The following is a 17,792-nucleotide window of genomic DNA, read 5'->3' as shown; positions in this document are numbered from 1 at the left end:
CAAAACAGACCTGTACTGTCTCCAGCGTTCATGTAAAATGTATCATTTGTTCATTACTGTGTGAACAGTTCCAGCAGTCTAAAGCAGAATATGAGGGTTACTGTTTAACACTGTGATAGACTTGGTAATAATATACTGTTTTTATAAAATGTTGCCACTGGAATTAACATGAACTGTAACGGTAGTTGCCTGTCAGTTAAAACATTTTCTTCTCATAAAACTTCTTGATTGTTTCTGATCCAGAACTGAGATCTATCAACTCTATCTAACATTGAAAATGCATTTAGCACTAGAACATCTAAACCGATAAAGGATAAGGGAAATTAGATTTTTATGGGTTGTAAACATTTATTCAAAGGCAGCAGTGGATGACAATTGTAGTCTCTGAATTATATTTCTAGAAAACCAAGAAAAAATACTTCATGTTAAAAAATAAAAACAATCCTAAAAATATATTACATCAGGGAATCAATGTAAAGTAAACAACAATAATCTTAACCTCCTAAATCAAGTCACTACTCTATGCAGAATTTTGTGAACCGTTTTCCAAAACTTGTTCATTTCACCCTGTTAAACTTCACAATAGACTGTGGTTAACAGGATTCTTGTTCTTGGCATCTGATTTTACAATGTGCAGTCATTTGCTATGCTGTGTCTAAGAGAAAAGGAGAAAACAAGGGCAAAAAAAAGGCTACCCAGCTCTACATGCTAAGATTATCAGTCATCTGTTTGGCAAACATAAACTACCAGTCAAAAGTCTGGACCCTCCTTCTTATTTAATGTTTTTTCTTTATTTTCATGACTATTTACATTGTAGATTCTCACTGAAGGCATCAAAGCTATGAACGAACACATTTGGAATTATGTAGTAAACAAAAAAGTGTGAAATAAGTCGAAAGATGTTTTGTATTTTAGATTCTTCAAAATATCCACCCTTTGCTTTGATTACTGCTTTGCACACTCTTGGCGTTCTCTCCATGAGCTTCATGAGGTCGTCACCTGAAATGATTTTCCAGCAGTTTAGAAGGAGTTCCTAGAGATGCTGAACACTTGTTGGCCCTTTTGCCTTCACTCTGTGGTCCATCTCATCCCAAACTATCTGGACTGGGTTTAGGTCAGGTGACTGTGGAGACCAGGTCATCTGATGCAGCACTCCGTCACTCTTCTTCTTGGTCAAATAGTCCTTACACAGCCTGGAGGTGTGTTTGGGTTCATTGTCCTGTTGAAAAATAAATGATGGTCCAACTAAACACAAACTGGATGTGATGTCATGTCGCTGCAGGATGCTGTGGAAGCCATGTTGGTTCAGTGTTCCTTCAAATTTGAATAAATCCCCAACAGTGTCACCAGCAAAGCACCCCCACACCATCACACCTCCTCCTCCATGCTTCATGGTGGGAACCATACATGTAGAGAACATCTGTTCACCTTTTCTGCATCGCACAAAGACAAGAGGTGGAACCAAAGATCTCACATTTGGACTCATCAGATGAAAGCACAGATTTCCACTGGTCTAATGTCCACTCCTTGTGTTTCTTGGCCCAAACAAATCTCTTCTGCTTGTTGCATTTCCTTAGCAGTGGTTTCTTAGCAGCTGTTTGACCATAAAGACCTGATTGGTTCAGTCTCCTCTGAACAGCTGATGTAGAGATGTGTCTGCTACTAGAACTCTGTGTGGCATTTATCTGGGCTCTAATCTGAGGTGCTGTTAACTTGGCATTTCTGAGGCTGGTGACTAAGATGAACTTATCCTCAGCAGCAGAGGTGACTCTTGGTCTTCCTTTCCTGGGGCGGTCTTGGTCTTGTGAGCCAGTTTTGTTGTAGCGCTTGATGGTTTTTGTGACTGCACTTGAGGATATATTCAAAGTTTTTACAGTTTTCTGGACTGACTGACCTTCAGTTTGTAAAGTAATGATGGACTGTGATTTCTCTTTACTTAGCTGATTGGTTCTTGAAATAATATGAATTCTAACAGTTGTCAAATAGGGCTGTCAACTGTGTACCAACCTGACTTCTGCACAACACAACTGATGATCCCTCATTAAGAAGGCAAGAAATTCCACAAATGAACTTTGACAAGGCACACCTGTGAAGTGAAAACCATTTCAGGTGACAACCTCATGAAGCTCATGCAGAGAATGCGAAAAGCAGCAGTTGAAGTAAAGGGTGGATATTTTGAGGAGTCTAAAGTGTAAAACATATTTTGACTTATTTCACACTTTTTTGTTTACTGCATAATTCCATATGTGTTCATTCATAGTTTTTATGCCTTCCATGAGAATCTACAATGTGCATAGTCATGAAAATAAAGAAAAAGCATTAAATGAGAAGGTGTGTCCAAACTTTTGACTGGTAGTGTATGTTTGTGCGCACTCTCTAGTGTGCATACACAACCACACTACTATCTGGTGCACATCAGTGTTAAATACCAGGAGAGAACACAGAACAGGTAGACTAAAGGACAAAATACAAAAACCGTCATAAGACACCAAGACAATATGAACATAGTCCTTCAGATGTGAGTGTTCAGCTGCTCTGTAAATAAATGATGTGCAACATGCTGAAACTCTTCATGAAATCATCTGTCAGTTAATCATGTGCTCAGTTTCAGTCGTGTTTTAACTTTCTATGGTTAGAACCAGTGGTTACATGGCATTAGGAACGAGCCACACACTGACTGATGTCAAAGGTTCACCTAGTACAGGTAGCACTACAGATAAATTAGATTAGAGAAAGAGAAAACTTAGCTGGGTCTCTTCAGATGCTGATGTTGCAGCACCATCTCAGATTTTCTTCACACAAAACTTAAGTTCTGTAAAATTTGAGGGCTGAACACATCTTACCTGACTTTTACGTGTTTCTGTGATAGTTGTGCCACTTTGTGGTCATGTTGTGTCTCTTTGTGGCTGTTTTGTGTGTCTTTGTGGTAAGAAGAAAGGTTTTAATGGACAAAAAGTGACTGTGGGACATCTCAGTGATGGAAAACTGTGTCACTGTGATGTTTGTGTGTGTGTGTGTGTGTGTGTGTGTGTTTGGGTGAATTCTTCCATAAATTATTTGATGTGAGTGATTAAAATGCACCAAAGCTTCTGTCCCCTCCTTCACTTTATGCTGTTTATCTCCATTGTCAGGTTTTTTTCTACACACACACACACACACACACACACACTGCCACCATCACATCTGGCTGACGACCACCACCCCCCCTCACTGTGCAGCCATGGCTCTGTCATCACGCTTAAAACTGTGGGAGAAGAAGGGAGGTGCTGCATGCCGTGTTAATTGAACTTCTATTGTATAATCTCCCCTGCATGTGTGTTGTGTAGTAGGACGTGGCATTGATTACACAGTGAGTGGACCCCTCTGCTGGAAGCCTGAATCATCGTGGCATGTCAGTGTGACTGGTGCATTAGTCATCCTGCATGTTTGGTGCTGGAGCGTTTTAGAGCCTCATGCTGTCACTCGACATTTACGGATAGTAGCTGATGTTTCTGTTGGTATGCTGTAATTTTAGATGATCAATGATCCTCATGCAAGAACCAGTTATACACTATTGTTCAAAAGTTTGGGGTCACACAGGCAATTTCATGTTTTCCATGAAAACTCACACTTTTATTCATGTGCTAACATAACTGCACAAGGGTTTTCTAATCATCATTTAGCCTTTCAACACCATTAGCTAACACAATGTAGCATCAGAACACAGGAGTGATGGTTGCTGGAAATGTTCCTCTGTATCCCTATGTAGATATTTAATTAAAAATCAGCCGTTTCCAGGTAGAATAGTCATTTACCACATGAACAATGTCTAGACTGTATTTGTGATTCATTTAATGTTGTCTGCATTGGGAAAAAAAATTTCTTTCAAAAATAAGGCCATTTCTACATGACTCCAAACTTTTCAACATTAAAATAATCCGTAAATAATTTAGCCGTCTTTTTTAAAAAGTTTTTTTTTTTAGTTCTTTTGAATAAACATTTACATGTAAATATGAGAGATTGTAGCCATATGGCTAATTTCCACCTAGAGTCCCATTTGAAGGTTCAAAATTTAAAAAATACAAACAACATAACTGTACGAAGACATGCAAATAATCTGATTCTGAGGAGGTCAGTTAGGAGACACCGACTGATTGAACCATTTTGCAATAACACGGCCCCTGTGGCTGATGCTAAGAGATGATTAAAACTAATGCATCAGTGTGTTGGAGCTGCTCAAGGTGATGCTAAGTCATTATTTGATGTTTGGTATTTTAGTTCAGGGTTATGAATACTTCTTCCAGCGGTGTTGTAATCCTGCTGGGATCCTCTACTGAAAACTTCTCTAATGAAATTCTGGATCAGATCAGTAGAAGTTCACGGTGTGGCGTTCTTCAGTGCAGGTTTAACAAAGCGGCTGCACCGCTGACACGTTTCCTCTGGTTAGTCATCCAGCCTGATAAAAGCACTTTCAAGCACACTGGTGATCTAAATTTGGCATCAGGACGAAGCTTTTATGATCTGTGTGTGGATGAGAATGATATCAGTGATGAATTACAGATGACCACTGCTGGAACAACGTGGCATACATACAAACAAATCCATTAATTGGGAGCTGAGTCTGCTGCCTGCTCATGTGTGGCAGTTTGGCTCCCATACAACCTACAGTGTTATAATTAGGCATTACTCAGCTCGCTCCTCCACAGTTTGCCATGATTACACACTGCAGCATGTCACAGAATGTGAAACAGCTGTCCTACTGACCTTTCTGATATTCCCTATTGTGTCAGCAGGTGATATCTATTAGCTAAATGTCAGGCCTCTGGACACCTCTTTCTGTTTGGCACTTCGTCGTAGCTGCTGGCTCACATTTCCTCGTAAAGCTGGAAACACAATGAAAAACATATGAAACTGCTAAAATTACATTTGAAAATGAAGAGTTTGGAAATTCAGTGCAGAGGCGACCAAGTTTACTTCCAGTAATCTCAGTTTTTTACCTTTTCTCATTGGCAAACATTTCCAGAGGATGCAGGAGACAAGTAGCAATCACTAATTATGATTCTCAATTAATTAAAAATGATATGAAAAGGTGCCACATGACACAAAAGAGGACAGAAGAGAAAATAATCCATCGATCCATCCATTATCTACACATTGCTTAATCCAGTGGTTCTCAACCCTGTTCCTCAGGACCCCATGTCCTGCATGTTTTAGATGCTTCCCTGCTCCAACACACCTGATTCAAATGATCAGCTCGTTATCAAGCCTCTGCAGAGGCATCTAAAACATGCAGGACATGGGGTCCTGAGGAACAGGGTTGAGAACCACTGGCTTAATCCTCATTAGAGTCACAGGAGGCTGGAGTCTATCCCAGCTGACTTAGAGTGAAGGCAGGGGACACCCTGGACAGGTCACCAGTCTATCACAGGACTACACATAGAGATAAACAATCACATTTACATTCACACCTACAGACCATCTAGAATCACTTAACCTCAGCATGTTTTTGGACTGTGGGAGGAAGCTGGAGTACCCAGAGAAAACCCATGTATGCACAGGGAGAACATGCAAATTTCATGCAGAAAGATCCAAGGAAAACCAGGACAAGAACTGGGGATCTTCTAGCTGCAATCCATACAGTGTTGTGTAACCTTTGAGCATTTTAACAGTGTAAAGATAAAACTCTGAATGGCTTTATTCAATACGTTAAAGGCACTGTTGAAACAAAGTCAGCTCATTCTGATGAGGTCAGGACATAAAAGGTGATTCTGTTCTCGGATATTTCTCACACGATCAGACATCAGTCAATGCAAAACCAGCACTATAAATAAGGACATTTTTGTTTTAATGCTTGTCTTTAATGTGAAGTGAATGTATGTAGATGTTAGCAACCTGCATGTACAGCATGCAGACCAGCAGCATAGACCTGTTATACAGTACATTAGGTGTATGCAGACCTGCAGCATGGACGTAATGTACTGCATCCAGACCACAGAATAACTTTCTGTTTGTGTCTAATGGGACCACAGATAAAGGAGGAGAAGACGCCGGTGGCCACCGCTGTTCCTCCAGCGCCGCTGTCAGCTCTGCCGGGCGGCTTCCTCAAACAGCTGGTCAGAGATTCAGAGAAGGAGACCAAACATAAAGAGCCGGAGGTCAAAGAGGAGAAAGCAGTGAGTCATTCATTTCACATCTGGTGATGTGACCCTTGAAAGTTTACCCACAATGCACTGTTCAAGTTTTCTCCTGTGCATTAATAGGAAACTAGTGCTGGGACCCGGTAAAAAAATTAATCTAATTAATTAGAGGCTTTTGAATGAATTAATTGTCATTAATCACATTTTTGTCAAATACACAACAAGCGAAGTTTTTCATTTCAAATATATTTTGGTGGACGACTGAATTGATGAATAGACATACACTACCAGTCAAAAACTTGGGTTGACCCAGGCAATTTCATGTTTTCCACGAAAACTCACACTTTTATTCATGTGCTAACATAACTGCAGGCTAATCATCAGTTAGCCTTTCAACACCGTTAGCTAACACAATGTAGCATTAGAACACAGGAGTGGTGGTTGCTGGAAATGTTCCTCTGTACCCCTATAGAGATATTCCACTAAAAATCAGCTGTTTCCAGTTAGAGTAGTCATTTCCCACATTAAAAATGTTTAGACTGTATTTCTAAATCCTTTTATGTTATCTTGATTAAAAAAAAATGCTTTTCAAATGCTTTCAGAAATAAGGACATTTCTTAGTCACCCCAAACTTTCCAACAGCAGTGTGCGTGACCTTAAACAACAATAAGTTTTATTTTTCATCTATATCTGTGCATTTTTCACCAAACTTTCTTGTGCTGACATCACTTAGTACATCCTGTGCATCTTCTTCACGGCTGGTAAACAGACTTTAGGTGCATTTCTGCCACCTACTGGGCTGGAGTGTGCATCAGTGTTACTGGTGTGCCAGAAATTAGTGATAAAGGTGCAATTAAATGCGTTATTTTTTTCTGTAGTTAATTAATCAAAATTAACGTGTTAAAGTCCCAGCCCTACAGAAAGCAGAAAACACATCCAGGGTTCCACTGCTTCTTAGCACTACAATAGATATTAAACCGTTTATATTTACACAACAATTACAAACTTTTTCACACTACTTTGCACATCAGCAAGATGTTTCACCATGCAGAATGTGTCTTCCAACAACTTGCTGCTCTGTGTACTGTTTCTGAGCCATGCTTCTTTGATTTTATTACTCGGGATGTTTTATTTTCCTCTCAGTTGCTCTTGTTTTCTACTCGTTGCTCTGTTTAAACACAGCCTCCTGTTCACCTGAAAACTCTTAAAATTTACGACTGTTGATCAGCTGAGTTGGTCATGGTGGAACACTTGCTCTGAAGAGCTCCGATATATTATTTTATTCACACAGAATAGGGTGGAATCAGTTAAGCACCGCCTGTCCTCGGCACCCTTGGTGCTCGGACCCTAATTTTAGGAGAATTTTATATGAGACATGCAGAATGAAGTGATTTTGTTGAACCACATGTCAGAGACATCTTGTTCAGGCACTGTTAGAAAGCTAAAAACCCGTTGATTCTTTTTCTCTGGAAATGACTGGTTAGGAAAAACACAACCAGTTTCCTGTAGCTTTATATTTGCTGTGCACGTAGAAGTTGTATTGATTTTCTCATCTAACTCTCAGGAAGAAGGTTGAATGAGCAGGTCTCCCAAAGAACCACACCAGCTTCTGTTTTGTTCCACTGCAGCCAAGCAAACTGAGCGGCAACCTCGTGCAGCAGTTCCTCATCCCGGATCAGACTCCTCCGATCCTCGAGGCAGAGATGTCCCTGCGGGCCGAACAGCTCCTCAACAGCAGCAAAAAGCAAGGACGAAACTCGGGCCCGTCTGACGGCAGGTCCTCATCTCAGCGCCACATCGTGTCTCCTGACCCCGGCAGCACACAGGAAACCAGGCCGGACTCGACTCCAGAGCAGCCAAAGCAGCAGCAGAAGCAGGAGGAAAAGAGGCTGGAGAAGAAGATGAAGAAGCTGCTGCAGGCCGAGCTGAAGAAGGAGAAGATAGAGGAGGTGGCGAAGAAAGAGGAGAAGGGGATGGAGGAGAGGCAGGAGCCAGAGGGAAGGCAAGCAGACACAACCATAACAGAGCAGGCCAGGAGAGAGGTATGAGCACTTTGTGTTGTTGCTGTTACATTTAAATAGTAGTGACTTGAAATCATCGTCCGATTATTCTGATAAAATCAACATATGTGCTGTCCAGCCCCTTTCCTGTCCCTCAGTTGCAGAGACCAAGTTTTCTGCCATAGTCTCTTCACACACTACAATGAGGAGGTGCACATAAATGATACATTTTTGCTGTAATTCAATAGTTTTTTTCCACAGCGCTTAAATAATTTGGTACCTAATTTTGGAATTTAATTTTCTTGGAGCTAAGTAAGACGATAAGCCAGATACTGCTCTCTCATCTGGTCAGTAAATATGAAGTCAGGATCGGCTGCTAGACAGAGCAAAAAAGAAGCAAAGAATGTAATTTAATACCTGTTTCACCATCAAACTGAATATCCAATAGGGGCAAAATAATTATTTGTAATTATACCATATTTCCAGTCGTTTGTAGCACTGTTAAACAAACGATCATCTGCAGTAATGTTGATAATTACTCCTCCAAGGAACGCGACGGAGTCATGTGTAGATTGGCGTACATTTGTCTGTTTGTCTGTCTTTGAGATTTTCAATGTAATTTTTTTTCCCTCTGTTCTTCCTCTAGTCTGTTTACATCTAAAAATTGGTCAGTAAAGTATATAGCGTTTATGATTTCAGATTAAATGGTTTTGTGAAACTACTTAACATGCATTTAAGGATGGCATTTCATTCATTCATTTAATTAAATTATAATAAATAGTGTGTGTTTGTATTTTCATAAGTATAATGTAGATCATATTACAAAAATGTTACATGACGTTTCAGGAAAAAAGTGCCTTATACAGTGGGTACGGAAAGTATTCAGACCCCTTGAAATTTTTCACTCTGTGTCATTGCAGCCATTTGCCAAAATCAAAAAGTTCATTTTATTTCTCATTCATGTACACTCAGCACCCCATCTTGACAGAAAAAAAACAGAAATGTAGAATTTTTTGCAAATGTTTTAAAAAAGAAAAACTGTAACAGTTTAGATGTTATTTTTACCCTTACTTCTTGAATATTAGCAATGATGTGGATGGTTTTGTGGATGGTTTAGAGCCATTTTGAAAAGGCGCAAAATACGACTTCAGCAGCCTGAAGTAGAATGATAATCCACAAGGGAGCAGAATAAATGTATAAGGTTATATACAACATAATTTTTAAGGAAAATTCATCATGTTGATGAGATAGAGGTCTCAGAAACTCATGTATTAAATATCATACAAATGATCTATTCACTCTTACACTGAATTTAATATTGTGGAACTGTCCACACATCTTAACATCACACACAAGTATTTATCTTGTATCTGCCAACGCTCACAGAAACCATGTTTGTTCTTGTTTCTGTGTCAGGTGAGGGACGTTTGGTACGAAGCTGGAACTGTGTGGTACATCCACAAGGACGGTTTCACCCTCGGTGAGCTGTGAAAACACAACACACACACATGCTCACTGACAATACACTGTAACGCTCAATAACATGTTGCTTCGGTGTTTTCAGCTGCATATAAACATCATTTATTTACACCATGACAAACACATAAAACACAGACACGTCCAGACAAACATCTCATGATTGAGACAGCCGGGTTATCCACTGCAGTAGAGGTGTGAAGTGGGAGGTCATATTTCAAGCATCTAGGAGTAAATTTCTGTTTATTTGCTCACAGTTTTTCTACAGGTTAGCATGAATCTTTCCAGGTTAAATAATCAGCACGAAGGACCTGCTTTAGAAAAATGTGTCTCTTTGTTGAGGAGGCTGTGGACGTAATACCTTCAAGGCTACCAACATCTCCCATGACGCATTATGGCAAAAAACATCCAACCACAGAGCTTCAGATTGTGGTGCATGTCAGCTGTAAAATGGAAGCAAAGGAAAATCTGCAGTTGAAATCTGTTCACTTTTAGATGAGGATTTTTGGTTTTTAATAATTTAACACTGAGCAGCATGTGGTTTTTTTGCTTTATTTAAAAAAAAAGCTTTTTCCAAGCACATTATATTTTATTCACTTTGGAAACATGTTGTTTTTGTGAGGATAAAATACATAAAATAGGAATAGAAATAGAATAAGGAAGTTGTGAATTATTTATTTGCTTTTATCAGTTAGTCGGCATGCTACTTACTGATTATCCGATTGATCGGTCTGTGCACTGTAAAACATACAGAAACTAAAAATGGTGAAAGTAGCTTCGGATGTCAGTTAAATATTGAATCTTTAGCTGATTTACAGTGCCTATCATAAGTATTCACCCCCTTTGATGTTTTATCCTTCTATTGCTTTCATAAATCAATCATGTTCAATAAAATTTAGCTTTTTTAACACAAAAATTTATTGGAAAAAACTCTTTAATGTCAAAGTGAAAACAGATTTCTATAAAGTAATGTTAATGAAAGAAAATTATATAAATGAAAATAATTGTTTGCATAATTATTCACCTTCTTTTTAATTTAATGGTCTAATTCAATAGAGGTCCATCAAATTGTTGCCAATAGTCTCACAATTAGTGAAATGAAGATCACCTGAGTGGTGTGGGTGTGTTTCAAGTGATTGAGTTGTAAAACACCTGTGTCTGAAGGGTCCAGAGAGTGGTTGATCAGTATTCCTGGCTACCATTACACCATGAAGACAGAAGAACACTCTAAGCAACTCAGGGAAAGGGTTATTGAGAAGTACAATTCAGGGGATGGTTCCAAAAAAATTTCCAAGGCACTGAACATCCCCCAGAGTTCAGTGAAATCAATTATCAAGAAATGGAAGGAATATGGCACTTGTGTGAATCTGCCTAGATCAGGCCGCCCTCGTAAACTGAGTGACCGTGCAAGTAGGAGACTAGTGAGAGAAGCCACCAAGACCCCTACAACTACTCTGAAGGAGTTACAAGCTTCAGCTGCTGAGATGGGAGAGACTGTGCATGTAGCAACTGCTGCCCGGGTTCTTCACCGGTCAAAGCTTTATGGGAGAGTGGCAATGAGAAAGCCACTGTTGAAGAAAAGTCATGTTAGATCTCAACTACAGTTTGCAAAAAGCATGTGGAAGACTCCATGGTCAAGTGGAAGAAGATTCTTTGGTCTGATGAGACCAAAATTGAGCTTTTTGGCCATCAGACAAGACGTCATGTTTGGCGGAAACCAAACACTGCACATCACCAAAAACACACCATCCCCACTGTGAAGCATGGTGGTGGCAACATCATGCTGTGGAGATGTTTCTCAGCAACTGGACCTGGAAGGCTTGTAAAGATAGAGGGCAGAATGAATGCTGCAAAATACACTGAAATCCTGGGGGACAATCTTTTCAGTCTGCAAGAGAACTACGTCTTGGGAGAAGATTTATTTTCCAGCAAGAAAATGATCCAAAACATACTGCAAAAATTACACAGGAATGGTTAAAAAAGAACCAGGTAAATGTTCTGGAGTGGCCGAGTCAAAGCCCAGACCTCAATCCCATCGAGAATTTGTGGCTGGACTTGAAAAGGGCTGTTCATGCCCGATACCCGCGCAACCTGACAGAGCTTGAGCAGTTTTGCAAAGAAGAATGGAGCGAAATTGCAGTGGGCAGATGTGCAAGACTGATTGAGACCTATCCACACAGACTCACTGCTGTGATTGCAGCCAAAGGTGCATCTACTAAATACTGACTTGAAGGGGGTGAATAATTATGCAAACAATTATTTTTATTTATATAATTTTCTTTAATTAACATTACTTTATAGAAATCTGTTTTCACTTTGACATTAAAGAGTTTTTTTTCTAATATTTTTTTTTGGTTAAAAAAGCTAAATTTGATTGACCATGATTGATTTATGAAAGCAATAAAAGGGTAAAACATCAAAGGGAGTGAATACTTATTATAGGCACTGTAAATGCTGGTAAACAGCATAATTGTACTGTCAAATATTGTAAAAAAAAAAAAATGTTAGCTAGCATTTGTAAAACTATAGATTTTTTATGTGGACAATATTGACAGTTTTCGCTATCACACAAAAATGTCATTTTTTTTAACAATGTGGTCTTATATAGATATATTTCAAAACTATTTGTTAGAAACCCCGAAATATTCAGTTTACTATGATGGAAATAAAAAGGAAAAGCACTACATTTATACCTCTGAGAAACTCAAACAAGAAAATTTTACCAAAAAACTACCTGGAACAATGAACAGTGGCTGACTTTTGTTAATTCAGTCAACAGTTGCAGCTCTGCTATCCACACTGTCAACGTGGAAACAGTCTCTCTCATTGGAGCCATAGTCTGTGTCTGGATTAGTGGAGTCCTTTATTAATCCACATCCAATCTCCAGTAATCTTTCAGCCTGTTACCTACAGATCATGTTACAAATTACTTACAGCTGCTCATTTTATCCAGCCAGCATCCTCGCGTCCATCCATCCACCCACTTACTGTGCTACACTAATCCCATCAGACCCTCACAGTCCCAGACACGCCGTGACCCCCGACCCCGCTCTTTAATATGCAGGGATCAGAGAATTATGAAATAAAGCTCGCTTAGAGAGACGCGCAGCCGTGCGCTGAGGATCTAAACTTGTTCTGGGTGACTCGGCTCATGATGTGTGTTTGCTGCTGTTTTCAGCCACTCAGCTGAAGCCAGATGAAGGAACACCTGAACTCCCAGAGGGCCGAGTGAGGGTCCGCCTGCAGACGGATGGGTCGTTGCATGACGTTACGGAGTTTGAAGTCGAGAAGGTAGTTTTTCTGTCTGTTGGCTCAGATACAAAAAGGGTTCAAGCGCATACACCAATTAGAATTAAATATTTCCTTCTATGTGCTTAAACTGTCAGACATGTTAGCATCCTCTATATTATTTTAAAGTGAAACTATCCATCACAAAGGATTCAGGTCATTCCATTTATCCATCATCTAATCTACACAACGCTTAATCCTCATTCGGGTCGCAGGGGGCTGGAGTTAACCTGGCAATAGCCAGATTAATAATTGTGTAGTACTTGATAGTACTCCACAATATCAATCTGGGACCGTTCCATGTAAATCCGTTCGGAGGAAAGAGACACGGATTGGACAATGCAACAGTATGTCCCGCCTCTGACAGGTTTGTTTTTAGCCAATCGCGGCAAACTTTAATATGTCGTCATCGGGTTGCGCGCAGGTGCTATGGTGTGGTCAAAGTAAAACTTGACTTAATAGCAGCATCTACACGATCGCAGTGTTTCCCCTCCTATGTGACCGACGAGGCCACCGCCTCACTACAATTTTGCCGAAATTGCCGCCTCACTGGTCCGAGCCCCCAAAAAAACAAACGGAAAGCACCAAGCCACCGGAGCTGTCATTTTTAACTGTGCGGGTCCGCCGGCTGCTCTCTCCTGGTCTCCCCCGCTAGCTGGTCGGCTAACACCTGCCGCCGCTCGTCTGCCCAGGACAAACCACGCACGCACGCCCCCCCGTTGGCCCTTGCCTACACCCCACCGCCTCACAGCCATTTCAACCCAGGGGAAACACTGCGATCGTTGTCCTCCGTTGCCATGTTTGTTTTGATCTACTGGCGCTTGGTGTTGTCGTCATACCCGAATATCCAGCACATTATCCCGCCCCACACACGAATACTGCTGCGTGATTGGCCCGAACCAACTTGGTGCTGTACGAAAAGTGAAGGCGGGAGCGGAGCAAGATGGTTTCTTGAGAGGTTTGTGAACTCACAAATATCGCGAGAAATCAACTTGCTGGCAAGGTTAGGCTGGAGTCTATCCTAGCTGACTTAGGGTGAGGGCAGGGGACACCCTGGACAGGTCACTGGTTTATCACAGGGCTACATATAGAGACAAGCAATCACACTAACATTCACACCTATGGACAGTTTAGAGGTAACAGTAAACCTGCACATGTTTTTGGACTGTGGGAGGAAGTTGGAGTACCCAGAGAAACTCCTTGCAGAAAGATCCACGGAAGGCCAGGACACAAACCAGAGATCTTCTAGCTGCAGGGCTGTATGACTTTAGTTTTGGTATAGCAGAAACTTGCCTCATGGATACAGTAAACACACTTTAGACACTGGTGGAGCTGCAGAAAGAGGTCAACTTCAAATTTGTGCAGCTATCCCTTTAGACAATATAACACACACTGTAAAACAATAATGCTGTAAAAAAAAAAAAAACAACTGTGAAAATCTGGCAGAAAATTAAAAAAATGGAATACTGTGAAGTTCAAACATTGTTAAAAACTGTGAAAATTATGGCAAATATGTGTAAAATAATGATATTTTTAGCTGATTTAAATACAGTATGTCAGTGTAATTTTATGGTCACATGCTGTAAAAAAACAAATCACAATTTGTAAAAATGTACATTTTTGATGCAGACATGAATTTACAGTCTTTACTTCTTTTTAATTTTTTTGTTACAGTCAACGTGTACCTGGAAAAAAAAATGTGTTTTTACTCTTTACAGTTTGTTGATGTGGACATTATTTATGGTATTTTTACAGCAGATTTTCCCAGTAACACCTAAACAGTTTGACAGAGTCGCTCCTCTCCTTCCTCAGTGTAACCCGTCAGAGCTGGATCTATGCGAGGATCTCAGTGACCTGCAGAGTGTGAATGAATGTGGAGTTCTGCACACGCTCACCAGTCGAGCTAAAAACAACATGCCGCTCACACAGGCTGGACCCAACCTGGTGAACTTCTGGCCTCCATTACAGGCCAACAACAAGGTGAACTAAACACATTGTGAAAGATGCAGTGTCTGCAATGATAGGTACTCCACCAAGGAACGGTAGAGTTACGTGACAATTGGTTTTGGTTTGTCTGTCTGTCTGTCTGTTTGCAACATTACTTAAAAATGGACTAACAGATTTGGATGAAATTTTCAGGGAAGGTCAGAAATGGCACAAGGACTAATTGATTAGATTTTGAAAGTAATGCGGCTTACAGTCTGGATCCACAGATTTGTTAAAGATTTCTCTATTACTGCAAGATATCTGCACGGCGTCACTGTAACTATGACGACAAGTGAATAACGTCAGCTGCCTGCTGATGATCACATGATTGTGATGCTACTCCAAATCCACCGCTCCAGATTAATCAGGACTTCTTCTCACTGGAAATGATACAAGGAACAATTGATAAAATTGTGGGGGTGTTTCCTACATATTTAGGTCACGTGATTCGATATCCATACTTAGTGCACACATGTATAACACATGCCTGTGTTCGGCACAAGGTCATTTTGTTTGTGGGTACATCTTTATTAAATTGGCACATTCTATGTTGCTGTGATTTTTGTCACAATTTTTTCCAAGATTTCAGCCGTCAGAAATCGTACGACTGAGTAGCCTTGGTGGAGTACTGCGCTCTCTGAGTGCTTTTCTTGTTGATTATGTGTTCAGCTCATTTATATTTTAATTGAGCTGCTCAGTGTCCAAACATAACATTTTAGCTACTTACATTTAAAGCTATGCCCACCGCTTTTACTCTGTCTTCTTCGCCACCAGACCCCAAAGTCTCGGCGAGGGGAGTCGGTGTGGGAGGCCCCTCCTGCTCTAGCTGCTCTGGTCAAACGGGTGTATGTGTCCATGGTGGGCAGCAGGAGAGACCACAGTGTGTGTGCGGTTGGACGCAGCGGGACGGGAAAGACCACAGCATGTCAAGCCTTCACTCACGCTCTACTAAAACAAGCCGGTACCACTGGAGAGAACATCAGCGGTGAGCACAGAACTGTTCTTTGGCACAGATCACAAGTACCAGTTGCTAAGCTGTAGGAACTTTTCATTTGTAAAACCTGACACTTGTTTGTTGCTTCAGTGACTATAACTGCTGATAACTTTGAATCTTGATTTTTTTGATTAACCACAAAAAAACTTTACAAGCCTTCCAAAATCAGTGTTCACTTAGTGTGTACACTGTAAAACCTCACAAGAAGTTCTATTAAATGCACATTTTAAGCATATTTAGCTTTTTTGTGTGTCCCAGACTTCCCACAGTGGATTGGACTGACATTAAATTCCACAGAAATTTGTCTTTTTTTCTTGATATTTAGATAGTTAGCATGTGTCAGATGTAATGTCTCTGTATGTAAGTCAGCTGGGATAGACTCTAACCCCCTGCGCCCCTAATGAGGATTAAGTGGTGCATAGATAATAGATGGATGGATGTTTGATAAAGCTGCTGATAATTGATTATAAAAATTATTTGGCTTAAAATCTATAGTTTTCTCTCATTTGTACTTTTTTACAGACAGTGCAGCAGCTGAAATGATGACAGTTTATGTCTTTGTTGTCTTTCACCAGTGGAGCGCGTACAGGCCATGTTCACCATCCTCAGGTCTTTTGGCTGCGTGAGCTCCAAGCACAGCGACGCTTCATCTCGATTTGCCATGGTCTTCTCTCTGGACTTTAATCATGCTGGACAGGCTGCTGCTGGACACCTACAGGCATGGGACACACACACACACACACACACACACACACACACACACACACACACACACACACACACACACACACACACACACACACACACACACACACACACACACACACACACACACACAGAAATGGTTGCGTGCAAAGTTGCTCATGTCTTCTTCTGTTCCTTCTCGCTCTCCTGCCACTCCATAAATCAGACGATGATGCTGGACAAATGGAAAGTGTGTCAGAAAACTCAAGGAGAGAGTAACTTCCTCATCTTCTCTCAACTGCTGGCAGGAATCGGCACAGAGATGAGGTAATCTTCATAGAAAGCAGCTATGTAGACTTACTTAAAAACTGTACCACAGTGCTTTTACTGCACAGCATTCTACAACTGCAACTTGTACTATAATTGACAGGTGACCATTTTGTTGGGGCCCACTGTTCACTGTATATAAAGTACTAAATACTACTTATACAATTATGCAACCGTTTAAATTTACCAACTCTCAGCTTAGAATCATTATATTTCATCAAAATCACTTTATTCCACAGGGCCCATTTGCCAAAGATAAAACGTTTCAATCAGATCCTATTAAAAAATAACAACAACAAAAAATCCTGCAACCCAGAAGCTGTGACTGACTCAGCTGTGGCCAACAATCAAAGCGAGAGTTTCTGAGAGTTTTCAGATCAATAAAATTAATGCAACATGGCTCGGAAACAGTTTACAGGGGAAGACATTTTTGGAAGATACATCCAGCATGGTGACAATCATGTGATTGTGATCCTACTATAAATCGACCGCTGCAGACCACAAATTTTTTTAAAGATTTCATCCATCAGAAATCATACAACGGCTGAGCAGCTTTGGTGGAGTACTGGGCTCTCTGAGTGCTTTTCTTGTTACTTAAGTAAAGATCCACGTGCTAATATGTGTTATGATATGTTATGTTATATGGGCTGCACAGTGGTTAGCACCAAACACCTGCAGCTGCAAGATCGCCATTTGTGTGGAAGATGAGGATCTTCTTGTTTTCTCTCGGTAGTCCAACTTCCTCCCATAGTCCAAAAACATGCTCTGGTTAATTGGTGATTCTAAATTGTGTGTGGGTGTGAATGTGAGTGTGATTGTTTGTCTGTATATTTACTGGCCACCTGTCCAGAGTGTCCCCTGTCTTCACTCTAAGTCAGCTGAGACAGACTCCAGCCTCCCGCAACCCTAGTCAGATTTTTT

The 17,792-nt window shown here is 40.6% G+C and overlaps 1 protein-coding gene across 1 annotated transcript in view; it reads left to right on the top strand.

The window, feature by feature from the left end:
* Positions 1 to 3,139: 3,139 nt before the first annotated feature.
* LOC110957038 (unconventional myosin-XVIIIb) overlaps positions 3,140 to 17,792 on the top strand; it is an 85,436-nt gene continuing 70,783 nt past the window's right edge. Inside the window, 9 exon segments of the mRNA XM_022202856.2 lie at positions 3,140 to 3,277; positions 6,009 to 6,152; positions 7,745 to 8,158; positions 9,533 to 9,596; positions 12,771 to 12,883; positions 14,693 to 14,860; positions 15,641 to 15,851; positions 16,436 to 16,578; positions 16,771 to 16,871. Of these exon segments, the coding sequence (XP_022058548.2) occupies positions 3,221 to 3,277; positions 6,009 to 6,152; positions 7,745 to 8,158; positions 9,533 to 9,596; positions 12,771 to 12,883; positions 14,693 to 14,860; positions 15,641 to 15,851; positions 16,436 to 16,578; positions 16,771 to 16,871 (1,415 nt within the window). The 5' untranslated portion in view covers positions 3,140 to 3,220.

Source organism: Acanthochromis polyacanthus, chromosome 18, assembly GCF_021347895.1.
Source record: "Acanthochromis polyacanthus isolate Apoly-LR-REF ecotype Palm Island chromosome 18, KAUST_Apoly_ChrSc, whole genome shotgun sequence".
Lineage (NCBI taxonomy): Eukaryota > Metazoa > Chordata > Actinopteri > Pomacentridae > Acanthochromis > Acanthochromis polyacanthus.
Note: the sequence above shows the minus strand (reverse complement) of the source record. Positions and strands in the feature narration are given on the sequence as shown.